The 16,172-nt window shown below is 28.9% G+C and overlaps 1 protein-coding gene across 1 annotated transcript in view; it reads right to left on the reverse strand.

Moving 5' to 3' along the window:
* Positions 1 to 16,172, reverse strand: part of LOC112687622 (peptide transporter family 1-like) — a 40,124-nt gene that overhangs the window by 20,957 nt on the left and 2,995 nt on the right. The window contains exons 2-4 of the mRNA XM_025560424.1: positions 15,993 to 16,065; positions 15,781 to 15,922; positions 10,398 to 10,490 (exon numbers count right to left, since the gene is read on the reverse strand). Of these exons, the coding sequence (XP_025416209.1) occupies positions 10,398 to 10,490; positions 15,781 to 15,922; positions 15,993 to 16,065 (308 nt within the window). The remainder of the gene's footprint in view (positions 1 to 10,397; positions 10,491 to 15,780; positions 15,923 to 15,992; positions 16,066 to 16,172) is intronic.

Here is a 16,172-nt window from a genome sequence, read left to right on the forward strand (position 1 = left end):
AAAAAGACCAATAATAAAATCCAAGAATATAATATCTCACTTACAATTTGGCTTCAGAACTAACTACTCAACAATACACCAAATCCACCGTCTCACTGATAAAATTGCAATCTTTTTTGAAAATAAAAAATACTGCCCTGGAGTTTTCCTAAACTTAACCCAGGTATTTGATCGTTATGATGGTCTCCTTTACAAGTTAAAAAAATTCCTTCCAACATTATACTATTTGCTAATCCGTTCTTATCTTCTTAACCGAACTTTTTCAATTAGGCAAGGCACCTCAACCTCTCCATATTTTTCAATATTAGCTGGAGTCCCGCAAGGAAGTGATCTCTCCTCTGATCTGTTTAATATATATACATCCGATTTTCCCATAACAGTTTAACAAAATTATCGCAACCTATGCTGATGATTTAGCCATTTTTACTTTCGAAATAGATCCTGATATAGCTTCCTCCTCTCTCCAAAACCACATTGGTTTAATAAGTACCTGGGCAACTAGATGGAGAGTTAAAATAAACTCCGACAAATCTTTTCATGTTCCATTCACACTCAGAAAAAAAGACTCTCCACCCCTTCATCTGCAAGGTGTTGATATCAAACAAATAACGCACTCCACAAGGACTTAAAAACACAAACCGTTGAACAACTAACCAAACAATATTACATTAAATTTCATAAAAAATTGCAGCAACACCAAAATCATTTGATTTCCCATTTGTCCTCACTTAAACTACCTGACAACCCCCTTGTCACCTAAAAAGGCGCTGGTGTCGAGATCAATTATGATATATATATAATTATAAAACTAAAATAACAAAATAAAATTAATAAATTATTTTTAATTCAAGTCTGAAGGGTTCTATCATTGGATAGTCTCCCTTATCACGCCATTCTGTTTATTATATTGTATTATATTATTATATTGTTTTGTTGTACACACTACCACACTTACTTTTTGTGTTTTTGTTAATACAGATTGTAAATTTTCAAATAAAAAAAAGGGGGCTAAGACCTGTACTTTACATTTTTGGGTGGGTTTAATCCCCTCAATCTCCTCCCCTCCCCGGTTTTCTGCCTATGAAATTCACTGAAAAAGTAGGTACATTATTTTTTAAATTTATTCTAAATGTAATAATACAGAGTATAATATAAAAAACCATTTTAAAAATGTACAAAACATTAATATAGATATCGAAAATGCGAGTAAACCCATTTTTTATTTTTAGTGGGGGCTCAAATTGTTGTGTTACGCCACTGTTAATGTCTAATATATAATTAACAATTTTAACATAAAACAATTTAAACCTTAGTTTAAATTTTGAGTTTAAAGAGATAAATTTTAGGTTTGTTCACACAAAATCATTTCTCAAATATATGGATCTATTAATATTTTATAACATTAATATACTTACATACAAATTATAAAACTAAAACATAACTTTCAAGATAAATTTAGTGTATAAAAACTACATACTTACCATCTACTCATATGAATTTAGCGGTACTAAATGATCTATAAGTATTCATAATTAAGTATTTAAATCCGAAAATACTTAATACTTGAGATGTATCTACTTGTATTTAAGTGTCTAGATACTAAGATACCTGTCGTTCATTATTAAAAACATTAAATTGTTTCATGTAATATTAATTTTCAAAATTTAATTGATTTTCAATTCAACCACCGCTATTATTGTTTTTATAAGGTCTAATAATCTTCTATATGATCGTATCGAAATATAAATATTCTTATTTTCTTATGTATTTTTTTTTTAAATACATAAAAATGTATATAGATAAAGATATAAGATAACTAAATTGAAATATATTTAGATAAATATTAAAGGTAATAAAAAAAAAGATAAATTTGTTTTAAAATTAAAGTCTAACTTCTTTAGCACACGTCTGTCGATCGTCGTGACCTTCGCTTATCGCATCATTAAATTAATGAGTACTAAATCGAATCGTATTATTCAGTTTAATATCATCATTTTCCGTATAATTTCCATACGCATTTAAAAAAAAAAAATAATCTAATCCCATCACCATCGTCGCAAAATCGGCTGTAGGCCGATACCTACATCTTATCAACCACTCAGACACTAATAAACTTAAAAACAAATCGAAATTATCTTCGATAATTTTCACGAAGACTGCTTCTCACACAACGCAGGACGTAACCTCTCCGTCTGCCACTTCAGTTAACAACCAAGAATGGAGAACTGTTGACAACAACAAACGCATTAGGTCACCTAATAATACTACCTCGCCTCGCACAAAAAAAAACCAACGAGCCGTCAAATTTCTCCTCACCAAACCGCTACTCTCTACTCGATACCAACGTAGATAGTATGGATCTCGAAGTTAACGCAGAAATCAACGAATCACCTTCACCACCACCCCCTCTACCACCAATTTTCTTAACATCTCCGATTGATTTCATCACTCTGTGTAAAAACCTGGAACAAATAACAAAAACCGAAGGCTTCCTTTGCAAATCTAATTCAAAAAATATAAAAATAAATCTTCACTCAGCCAGTTCCTACCGCGCCGCTATAACATTGTTCAATGAGCACAAACTTGAATACCACACGTATAAAACACACGAGGAAAAATCCTACAGAGTCGTAGTCAGGAATCTGCATCATACAATCCCTACTGATTATATTAAAGAAGAAATAGAAAAACACGGTTTTCTGGTAAAAAACTAACATTCTAAAATCTCAAATAAATGAGCCCCTTCTACTATTCTTTGTAGACCTCAACCCATCCTCAAACAACAAAGATATCTTCAACATAAACAATATATGTTTCAATAAAGTCAAATTTGAAGCCCCACACATAAGACGAGACCTAGTCCAATGCCATCGCTGTCAACAGTATGGCCACACAAAAACATATTGTAACCACCTACCTAAATACGTCCGTTGAAAAAAAAAACTTCTTTAGAGTGTACCTACCTTAGATATACTCAGTATTTAAATATTATTTGAAAATAGACTAAGTATTTGTTTAAATTAAAGTTGGTAGTAGACATTATGTTTACTCAATATTCAACAAGTACAAATTAACAAACATTTTAAAAATTAAGTATAAATATTAAGAAAAAAAATATTTTACACATGTGACTAATCAAAGCAAATTATTATTATTGAGAACCTTCATAAGAATTTTAGTATGTATTTAAATTTATATTAATCAATATATGACCCTTGTTATTTGTTGTTAAATGTAATAATATAAGACGAAATTAAATAGGTTAGGTTTGGCTGAGAAGACACCAGTAATTCTTATTAATAAATAATTGCAATCACTTTTCCATTAATTTACCAGCATAACTAATAAATCACCAACATAACAAAACAATAACATTTACTCTACTCGTATATTTGAACATTGGACCCTGGTCTTTTAACGAAAAAGTTAATAATATAAGTATATTATTTTGTAATTTTTGTTACCGGCATTATTTAAGAAAGAATTCAAAATTTCAAGTATTAATTATCAATAAAATAAAATGACAATATAAATTTGTATTTTCTTTTTTTGTATACAGACAAATTTATTAAGATAAATTAATTTTTATCTTAGATAATTATTTAGATAACATGCAACTAATTATCTAAATAAAATATAAGAAAACTAAATAATTATCTAGATAAGTCCCAATATTGCTCACATAACAGGGCATGACAGACATACACGAGTGTTGTTCACAATAATGACGCAGTTTTTTATTTCTGTGCGATTATGTGTGTAATATTGCAAATTAAAATATTCAAATTATTCTTTTTTTGGTTGAGAAAAATGTGTCTTTTTTACAAAATATGGTGATTTATAATGTTCGGGACTTATTGTACAAACATTTCAGGAAATATGCACTTCAAACAACCGAAATATGCAACTGAATATTTTTTTAATCATCATATATCATATAGCTTAAGGGACCATTGAGATCCAACGCTGCTATCGCAACCATTCTTCTCTATTGTACGTTATATCTAACTGAACCCTTTCTTGAATTACTCTTAGATCCTTTACGACTGAGTCCTTCCATCTTGTTGCCTGCCCAGAGATCTTTTACCTTTCATTTCAGCCATCAGTTCTTGTTTAATAATTCCGCCATCCACCCTCCATACATATCCTAACCATTTGAGTCTTTTGTTTCTTGTATAGGACAGAATTTTTGGTCTTCCGTATAGCTCCCGTAAATTTTTATTATGACTTCTTTTAAATTGCTCTGTTTCTCTGTTATGTAGAGGACCATACATTTTTCTTAATATTTTTCTTTCAAAGGTAATTAGGCTTTGGTGGTTTCCCTTGGTGGTTGAATATTTTTTTAATGATAATTAAAAGATTTTGATTTATTTATTTAAATTAAGATATCTTAACTATAACACTATATACATTAAAGTACTGTGTATATTCGACTTCATTCTCTTCATCTCCTTCTACAATGAAAAAAAACTGAATACTTATTTTTCTTTCACATTCTTTAAACGATTTACGATAAACGATATTAAACGTAGGAACAAGGTATTTGTTGCCTTGTCCCGACTCGTTCTATGATTAAGTACACAGTGCATCCCATAAGTTTTGAGACTGAGGTTACTGATGTTACAAAAAAAAAAAAAATTAAAAAATTGTTTAAAGCAATTTTTTATTCAAAATAGTCACCATTACATTCTATTCAACTTCTTGCACAATCGCCCAATTTTTCCATGGCCCGTGAAAAGTCAACTTTATGAATGTTCTTGAACTTTTGGGTCATCGCTTCTTGAATCGTTTCAATGGTGGCAAAATGGTGCCCCTTGAGCTCCATCTTCAACTTTGGGAACAGGAAATAGTCCGGAGGACTCAAAACTGGTGAATACGGGGGGTGGTCGAGTACTGGAACCATGTTTTTGACCAAAAATTGATTGACAATTGCCTTGGTGTGTGCTGGAGCGTTATCGTGCAGCAAAAAAAGATCGATATTTCCACAAAGCGGGCCTAACGCGTGCAATTTTTTTACCGAGGCTATCCAAAACGTTTTTATAGATTTCGACATTAACAATATTTCCGGTTGCATGAATTTTTTGTGTATAATTCCTTGGAAATCAAAAAAAATAATCAACACGATCTTGATCTTGGATTTTTGAAACAGAATTTTTTTGGTCGTGGCGAATTTTCCCTAACCCACCGTGCACTTTACCGTTTGGTTTCCGGATCATAGGCAAAACATCAGCTCTCGTCACCCGTAATAATATTTTTAAAAAGTTGGAGTGTTGGCAACCATTTGGAGCAAATCTTTTGCGTGAGAAACACGTCTCTGTCGTTGTTCCGTGGTTAGCGCACGAGGAACAAAGCGCGTGCAAAGTTTTCTTTTCCTTAAATCTTCTCTAATGATTCGTTGAACAATCGTTTTTAGAATGTCAGTTAACTCTTTCATTAACCTGCAATTAGCATTTCGATGTTCGTTCAGAACAGCTAAGGCGCAAGCAATGTTTTCGTCAGTTTTCGTTGTGCTTGGTCTTCCACATCTCTGCTCGTCATCAAACGACTCCCTGCCGGATGAAAACTGACTATGCCACTTAAATACAGTAGCATGGGACATAACTAACTCACCATAAGCTTTGATCATCATTTTTAACGTTTCTGTAGCACTTTTTTTTAATTTAACACAACATTTTATTGCAATTCGTTGTTCAAGATTGTTTTCCATATTGAAATTATAACCGCGATCACAAACATACATTCACGACAGATACGGTTATACTGCCAGAAATTATCCTATGCACGTGAACCTTTGTACGAATGATTATGACTGTTATCGTAATAACTTCCCAGAAATTCATAATTATCTAGATACTAGAATTAATTTTAGAACGGTTGACTCAAAACTTATGGAACGCACTGTATATATTGACCGATGCATGAAAGTAAAAAAAAAATAAAATAATGTTAACCTATAAAATAAATTTACTTAACATCAAATGAAAACTGCGTAAATATGCTATAAATAACAATTAAATTGCCAAAATTTGTCAAATGTGTGTTTTGCTCAGAAAACGGTGAAATACGCGAAAATATGCTATTCAAGTTTTTGAATTTCAGTCCATTATGACTTAAACAAACTAGACTATTCTGCAATCATTATTAAACAATATGCAAATGCATGAAGTATCGAACCCTAGTAATTGACATAGATACGTTAATGTCTGATATTTATCTTTCGGATTAACGTAACATAAAGACTAAAAGAAAGTTGTGTCTTTAAAATTGGATGAACCCAATATTTCCTTTCCTACATTTATGTTCTCATTTTTCGGTAGATGACCCAAAAGTATAAGAATTTACCACATCCACTCTCGAAATACATCTGAATAGTACTCAGAGTCGTTTTTAGGGTATATAAAGCCCTAAGGCCTAATACTCAAATAAATCGTTGGTTCTTAAATACATAAAAAGTGTAAAAAATAATTTTTTTAGATGTTTATTAAAATTACAATATAATTAAACAGTAATAAGTAGAGCTAGGAAAATGAAGCACTAAAAACCTACAATAAAGGAATTAAAAAATTGCCAATAATGCTACAAAAAAAAAGCATTTTAACCGGTAAAATGCAACTAAAAAATACTTTTAAGTTTAACTGAAAAATATTTTTAATATCAAAACATAATTTACTAAACACAATTTTATATGTTCACACGAATTATTTCTTAGAACAACTAAGCACAATTTATAAATATTGAAAAAAAAAAATTAAAAACTGTTTTATTAAATTTTAGGTACCTGTTTATTATTTAAATATTCAATAAGACAATAAGATATTATAATTTTCTTTGATATTTTGTATTTTGAAAGAAATTTTGTATTCAACACTATGTTTCTAAAACAAAAATGAATTAAAAAAATTACTATAAAAAACTTAGAATTTAAAATATTATTTAATGTTTATAGATACATAATATTCAATTGCATTTCTATTGTTGCATTGTACTGTTAGGGATTCTTTCAAATTTTCAAATATAAAGATCTGCGATTATCAGTGAGCAAAGTTTTGTATGAAGAAAATGATCTCTCCACGTCCACGGATGTTGTCGGAGCAAATCTCAAATATGTCATATCATCGAGATTTAAGTCTTCTGGCAGTTCCAATTTTGAAACTTCTTCGCTGTACAAAATTTTTGAGACTGTATATATTGACTTCAATCCAGTATTTTTTTCTTAAACTGTCTCCATCTTTGGTTGTACGGCCTTACCAATTTTGTTTTGCACGTTATCAATTGTATTTAGCACATCTAATCATAGGCGGAAATCGAGGGGGCTTAAGGGGACTAAGCCCCCCCCAAATATAAATTACAGGTCTTAATCCCCCTAACCCTATAAATTGTTTAGTGACTAAAAATACAATAATTATTATAATTGTAGAATGCATTTTTAATAACTGAATTAAAAAAAAATATTCTGTGATAAAAATTAAATCAAATTTGTAAGATTTTACAAACTTCTTGTCATGACTTGGAACGATTGCAATTAATATAATATTAATAATATGTAATAATACCTTTATAGGTTGTTCAATGTAATTAATTAATAATTTCTGTTTAGAATACCTACTCTAAAAATGTTTAAGATAAGGCACCTAATTGGTTTTTTGATTAAATTGTTGATTAAAAATGTCAAATTGTCAAACTTCGTAAATTGCCTTGTTGAAATAAATAATTGCGCACAGTGGTATCTATAAGTATAATAAGCAAATAATGCTCAGCCCCCCCCCCCCGCAAATTTCACTAAATTTCCGCTTATGCATCCAATACAATTTTAATTGACTCGGACAGAGGACAACTGGTTTTTTCAAGACACAAAATAGCACTTGTTAATGCACCAAAATTTGATTTTATAAATGTTGAATTATATTTCAGATTAGAATCTTCTATCAAATCATGAACTTAATGTATTAAAATACCATCATCTTCGTCCAATTCAATAACGACACTTCTAATTAAAGAAAAATGTTCACAATAATAAATCGCAGCATTGATCCATGTTCCTCACCTTGTGAGTATGGGCTCTGGAGGTAAAAGAATATTTGGTGCAATACTTTGAAAAATTTGTTCTCGAGATAGAGCTTTTAAAATTTTTTTTTCATATCTGAAATCAGCTGATCAACTTTTGAAACTATAATCTAATTTCCTCGCATACTCGATGCAATGCGTGAGCTACACAAGTAATGTGTACCATTTTAGGATTAAACATTTTAATAGTTTTGCCAGCTTTTACCATATATGGTGCGGCAGGGACGCCCACAGAAATGTAGTTCAGGGGAGGCAAAAAAATTGTAAGTACCTAAATACTTATAGGAAGATTTACTGCTACATATTTCATCTACTCATATTTTGTATTACTATCATTAATAATTTTTTAAAAATCAAAACTCATTTAAGTTTATATAAAATTACATTATTAGTTATTAGTTATTATTAGTTATTAGTTTTAATATTTATAAGAAAAAATATAATAAAGTTTAAACAAAAAACAACTTTATTTGATTGAATTCGCATCATATTTTATTATTTTATTCAAAAAGTAATGACAATCTCCTTTTGTTTGAAGCAAATAAATTAATTGAATCATCATTTATTGATGAAAAAAAATGTTAGATACTTGTTAGATACAAGGATTGTCGAATAGTCACTGAATACCCAAGATCAGCTTTATGTAAAATAACTTCCAATTTTGTAAGGGACGCGAAAATCTCAGGGGGGCAATGGCCCTCACTGCCCCCCCCCCATCCGGGCGTCCCTGTGGTGCGGCATCCGATAAAAATAACAAAATATTGTCATGCCTAATCCCTTCAGGCCATAAAATTAAAAGCTACTTATCAAATAATCGACTTATTGTCGAGTTATCTTAGAGTAAGCTATATCACTTTAACACTTCCGAATTTAAAGGAAATATTTTACCTGAGCTATCAATTTCTAAGGTGTCTATTATTACGTTTGCCACATAACGACCAGCTATATCTGTCGTCTCGTTCATCGATACCCATATTTTATTTTCAGAAGCATTTGCTCTTATATTATTGTTTCTGTGTAGCATTCTGTAACATTTCTTACGCATTGTTGATTGATCTGGTTTAATTTTATTTGTATACTTCTCAAGAAATTTTCGAAATCATGGTTGAGATAGTTTATAAAGCGGTATATTTGAATATAATAGGGCCTTGCATAGATTGTAATTAAATGTGGATGCTGTCGATGGGCCATTTAATAAAGTCTGAGTAGTAGATGATTTTTGATGAGTTATTTTTTCTGTACCCATCATATGTTTATTACGTGCAACATGTTGAGAAATATGAAATTTTTTTTCACCTGCAACTTTTATGTCACAAATTTTGCAATAAAGTATTGTCCCGTCAGTAGTATAAATGTTATCATCGAATTCGCGCACACATGCACGTAAACGACAAGCCAACGATTGTTTAAGTTTAGATATTTTAAGTTTTAAAAATATTTTAAATAAATTCAAACACAAACTAAGTAGGTATTACCTAGTAAGTAGGTAACACCACACGCGATTACATGAAAAAACGACTAACGATTTGTCGGTACAATGTATTAACGATTACTGATATCGTGATTCCGCGAATCGCGATAATACTCCGTACGCTAGGCACTCGAAAATAAACCCCCATGGAAATTCCTAAAATTAGTGAATACTAAATAATATTATTGTAAATTAAAGGCTTGTTCAAACTATGCCAGTAATTTAGTCAAATAGCGAGTATTTTAGTAACTAATCATGTATGAACAGATCGATTTAGTCAAGTAGTTAAGTGAAGTAATTTAGTTTAGTCAATCCATTCTATAGATAGACATAGTAGACAAGTCAATAAATATCGCTCTCATTGCGTCTGAAGTCCAGACAGTCAACGTATTACGTAACCACTACTTCCCGCTCGGAAATCTGACAAAATCGAAAGATCTATTTTCAGGAATATTTTCCGATAAGGCAATAATATTTCATATTTCACTACGAAATCACGAAATATATATATATTAATACAATTAAAATAAATTAATAAATAATAATTTAAATAAAAATGTACATAAATGTATTAAAAGTGTTAAATATGCGTATCATTAACAAAAACTAATTAAAAAGCTAATAAACTGACAAAACAGTACAAAAAAGCATGTAATTACGAATTATAAAAAAAGCAAAAAATGTAAAAATAAAATTGCATATTGAACTCTGTGATGAATGAATCGAATTTTGTTTTTGATTAGCTATGTCCTGGAGTACTATGAAAGAAAATGCAAATGCTACAAAATTCTAGCCCTAGTAATAAGAGAGTTTTATTTATTTTTTTTATTTTTTATTTTTGTATAAATAATAATATTCTTACCTTTGATTACTTAAGCTAAACGATACAGCCAAGGATGCTCCGGTCACAACCAAATTTCCAATCGCGTAAACTACTGACAGATACAAAATTGTTCTGGAAAATTAATGGTAAATCAATATATTAATTTAATAATTGTTATTAAGGCAAAAAAAAATAAAAATGAAAAAAATGTACATCGTAATATTTCAAAACCAATGCCGGATTAACCTATAGACAAATTAAGTACTGCTTAATGACCGCGAAAAAATTCAGTTTTTATATTTTTTTTTTTTTTTTTTTTTACTAAGAAGATTTAAAAATTGTGGATTGCCACACTACGAATATACCTAATCACAGACGAATATATTCGACCATATATCGTTGACAAAATTCGGCCGACAAAAATAGTCAAACTACATCCAGATTTCGGACAAGTAAACAGTTACAACAATGATAGTGATACATTTTATAATGAATACACACATATTTTAGTATTTTATTACAATTTAAATATTCATTTGACTCGGTTATGTATTTATTATTATTTTTATTCATACATAAAATTATTAAAATTGAATTTCTTTTTTTTCAATTTGTAGTTGAACAAAGTGTGTAGTTACACGGTTAGGATAGGTATATACTTTTTTTGCTCTTTATAGCCAATTAGGCCCGTCTGACTTATTTGCTAAAGACCGGCGAAGGAATAAATCTGACACTATTCAAAACGAATGTATAACGTACATAATGATTCTAATCTATATTTAGGCGCTTTAAATTGGAACAGTATCTATCAGAACAACAATGTAAATTCTAAAATATGTTTATTTTATTCAGATATCTTTTTAATCATAAATGATTATGTTTCAAAATTTACATTACTTAATCATTATAACTTTTCTTTATTGTTTAGCCATGAATACATTATTAAAGAAAATAAACTATAACATTTAGCTTTTAAGAAATCTAATCATATTTCTGATTATATTAAATATTTTAACTTAAGAAAAAAATAAAAAAATAATAAAAAATAGGGATTAGATTAAATATACTCGTATAAACAATGTACAAAATTATTTTAACAACAATCCGATATATTTTTGGAAATTTTTTAAAGACAAAAAATCACAAAACACATTAATTTATATTAATTATACACATATTAATTATAATATTTTTAACGTAGATAAAGGACAAGGTATATTTGACCTTTTTAGCAATTTTTTTCAAGTGTATATAAAAAACTCCTACCAAATTTGACACAAATCAATTATACTATAGAATCACCTTTCTGTATTAATAATATTGAGATAACATTAAATGATTTAATGTTATAAATTTTATAGATGTCTTAGATCAACTCGATAATTAATTACGAATTATTATTATTATTACAAAATTATTAAGTTTTTTTCAACTGGTTCTCAAATGGATACTGTTTTTACAGACTTCGAAAAAGCATTTGATAACATATGATTATGAATATACACTAAATAATATCTCTATAGAATCAGTTAAATCATTTGTCGACTTACTATTTTTACTTGCATCGGATAAAATAGCACGCTAGTTTGCTAGTTTACTAGCACATTCAACTAGACCATGCTTTTTTTAATGTCAGATAGTGAACTAGCTTACTAGTTTCAACAGTCATATTGAGAAAATAACAAATAAAGCTTTCTTAAATTTAGGTTTTTATACGCGTAATTGTTCTAATTTCAATAATACGATGGTTTTAAAAATTTATATTTTTCATTTGTGAGATCATAGTTAGAATTTGACCTATTTGCGCCTCGAGGGATGTGTACGGATGAGATGCGCACGAAAGATAAGGTACCTGCCCATTTATAGCCCATATGCGACCATTTCACTTACAACGTTGCCATTGTGCGGTGAAACATGATGCGCCCATCCTATCTTATTACATGAAAAAAACACAACACGATTGCGCCCAGCTAATTAGCTCGATAGCACCCGGTTTTACCTTTTTACCTGCAAAAAACGCAACACGATTGCGCCCAGTGAAGTAGCTCAATAGTACTCCGTGAAATATAAGGTTTGTTGCCTTTCTAACAATTTTCAAATATACTATTTAAAAATACGGTCAGTGTGTAAAACTCAAAGTTTAAGTTAGGTTAGATTATCAATTTTCCATCGAGTATTTATGTTGACAATGATGTGACAAAAGATCTTAGAGTGCTCAATGAACACCATTACCACATAATTTCAGAAAACATAGTTAGTAAACAAATAATAAATTGTAGAATAAAAAAAAAATGTGAAAACGACTTCTTTACGAGACCGAATAAAATAATTAGACAAGAACTACGTAGCACAGCAAATTGTCAGCCCTAAGCTTGTAAAATTGGGAAGGAAAATTGTTAAAATGATAATTTAAACTAATTTAAACTTTGAGATTTACACTCAAATTGTATTTTTAAATAGTATATTTGAAAATTGTTAGAAATGACCTTATATTTCACGGAGCGCTATTGAGCTACTTTGCTGGACGCAATCGTGTTGTGTTTTTTTCGTGGAAAAAGGTAAGTTAGGTTAAGTTAGGTAGAACGGGCGCAATCGTGTTACAGCCGCCATTGTGATTCATAATATAGATTATTTTTATTTTGATAAATACTTTTATACTTTTATTTTTATAAGTATACATTATACAGTAATACATTATGGAATACACAGATTAATTTTTTTGTTAATTATTTTAAGTTTTTCAAATGTTAAGTTTGAACTTCGATTAGGATAGCATGTTTGATAGGTAAGTTTGATGATTTAAAACCGCTTCCCAACAGATATCCGCATAGTGCCATTTCATATAGTTATTTTGGTAACCGGGAATCGATGTCTAAAAATTGCGAAGACTAGTAACTGGATCCGAAAAAATTTCAGGGTTTTTTAGACCCGATAACCAATTTTCCCGGGAGTGGTTTCAAACCCTGATTTATTATATTAAAATACATTTGTATACACTCACAACTTCCGTATCATACTCTAGTTTAGGATTTGTTGTTTGTGTAAAGTTGCACTACATATATAAGAGAGTGTGACGTAAAAATTAAAAATAGTTAAAACTGATTAATAATATGTACTATAGTATTAATTTTAAAAGGTATTGTTTGTATTCCAGAGTACAGTTAGGCAACTTTTTATAGGTTAAATACATTTTAATTTAAAATATTTCGGGCGCAAATGGTTTGCGCCGAGAATTTGTATATCTTATTAAGTATTCAGATAAAATGTGTGCAATTCAAAATTCAGAAGCAGTTCAAAATCGCTTTCTCCGTTTTCTATCATTTCAATTCAAAGTTGTAGGCCTACGACATACTGATTATACTGGTATATTATCATACTTTAATTCAGAATCATTGAACAAAAGAAGAAATTACCTCTATTATACATTTTTATCTAAATTATTAAATAATTCCATTTATTGTCTTTATTTGTTGTTGTTCAATTTTCAAATTTATATTAAATCAACCAGATATAATGACTGTTTTTTAATTAACAATAATTCTAACAATTACTTACGATCTTCAGTTATCAATATTCTGATGTCATTAAGAAAAACTATTGAAATTCATTTTAGTTGATTTCGAATTACATGTTATAAGATATTCGATCTAGGACAAATGTACGCAGTCGTTTGGACGTGGCCGTTTGGATGAGGGGACAAATGGATGTCAAAATATATATATATATATATATATATATATAAATCAGTAAATAAAATAAAAAAGTTATTTATATTTATTATAAGATGTAAATTTTAATGTCAAAAATATTCATTCAAAAAACTTCACCATCGCGATTTAAATTAATGACATTTTGTGTATCACGGTGTTTTTATAAAGTGTAATAATTATTACAAGTTGTAAAAACGAATAAGTTATATATATATATATATATTATTGATATAAAAGGTACCTATTGCCAAAAAAATAAAATTCGATAAGGTGTGACATTATGATACTATGCCATTAGTTATATTATGAACATAAAATATCAATGGTTTTATAACTTATAAATATACCTATATATATATAATTTTTTTTTTTGACGTCCATATGTCCCCACGTACAAACAGCTACGTCCATTTGTCCTTATTCGTAAAATATTGTTACCATTGATTTTGTAATGTACTATACTACTTATTTATTATTTCATTTTAGTTAAACCTGAACCCAATTTCTCATAACCAAGTTCTCTTCTCCCCATCACCCACGTTATTCACAAATGAGTACATTCGATAATGATGTTTTATGCCTCATTCAGAAACTGGCCAAGTGTCAAACAATACAAATAAAATAGGAGAATTGCTCTTTAATGTAAAAGTGCAGTGAATTATGAATTAAAAAATACCAGACTTGGCCACAATGTAGATTTCACTACTTTGATAGGTCGACTTTTTTTTTGGGGGGGGACTTTGGAACTTGGCCTTTTTTCACCGTAAGGTTTTTTTTGGGGATATAACATACTTTGCAAGTGAGTATTGTTCGATAGAGAAATTTATAATTGATAGACCTAATGATAATGATGATTGTATTAATATATAACAATTAGTAATAATACATAAGTACTTATAATATATAAGCATTATAGTTCTTGGTTTAAAAAAAAATAAAAAAAATACTAATAATCCCCAAAAAACCGTTCAAAAAGTAAAAAAAACACCAAGCTCAAAATTAGAACTATTATATTCTAGCAACGAAAAAAAAACTTGTCTAAAAAATGCATTGATAACAACATAATTTTTAATTAATACATAGGTTAAAGAAATGCACACGTGGGTCGTACTAACCATAAATTTCGGGGGGGTTTGAACCCCCAACCCCCCCTATATACACCACTGGCACCAATATAATTTATCTAGTTACGAATTTAGAAATTGTTTTTAGTGATCATATAATTTGTCTATAATTAAAATGTTATACTTATAAAATTATCTATTTTTTACCGAGAATGTGGGAAACAATAAAAATATACTTTGTGGTTGCAACGCATATATTGCTAATGAAAACAAGGACTTTAAAGATATTTTAAAGTCATAAATTATCATTTATAATCTTTATATTTTTTATAAGCAATTTCTTAGAAATGTAATAATTTTTATCCTCTTTGATTAGATATCAATTTATAAATTGGATATACATTTTACAGTTATGTTTTAAAAAAATAATACCACATGCTTATTTATTCGTACCTATAAATACTATATAATTATCAAATAATTTACTTATACTAACATATTTCTATAATATCTTGTACAGTTGTAACCTTAAATATAAATTAAAATGTATAAACTAAACTAAATTCAAAAGTTATAAGGCATTGATGTATAGGAATTAAAATATTACATTATATTATCTTAATTGCTATATAATGTATTGGTACATACTTGAATTTTCCTAGGTAAGAATCGGATATAATAGCTCCAAATATTGGCGAAAAATAGGCCAAGAAAACTATTAAGTGATAAATAATAGTAGATTCGTCTTCGTCATATTGCAATATTGATGTAAGATATAAGACTAAAACAGCTGAAAAAGAAATTTCATAACAAGAAACATGAACTAATACTATTTAGGTACCATAAAAATAAAAACATACTCCGGAGTCCATAGTAGGAAAATCGTTCACAAAACTCGGTGCAGATAATAAACCAAACTGATTTTGGATATGCCTATTAATACAATTATACTTATTATTAATCATTTAAATTTATAAAAACATTTCTTATACATTTTGCTGTATTAAAATATTTTATTTATTTAATGAAACCACTATAAC

Source organism: Sipha flava, unplaced genomic scaffold (assembly GCF_003268045.1).
Source record: "Sipha flava isolate LNK unplaced genomic scaffold, YSA_version1 35a_pilon_pilon, whole genome shotgun sequence".
Taxonomy (NCBI): domain Eukaryota; kingdom Metazoa; phylum Arthropoda; class Insecta; order Hemiptera; family Aphididae; genus Sipha; species Sipha flava.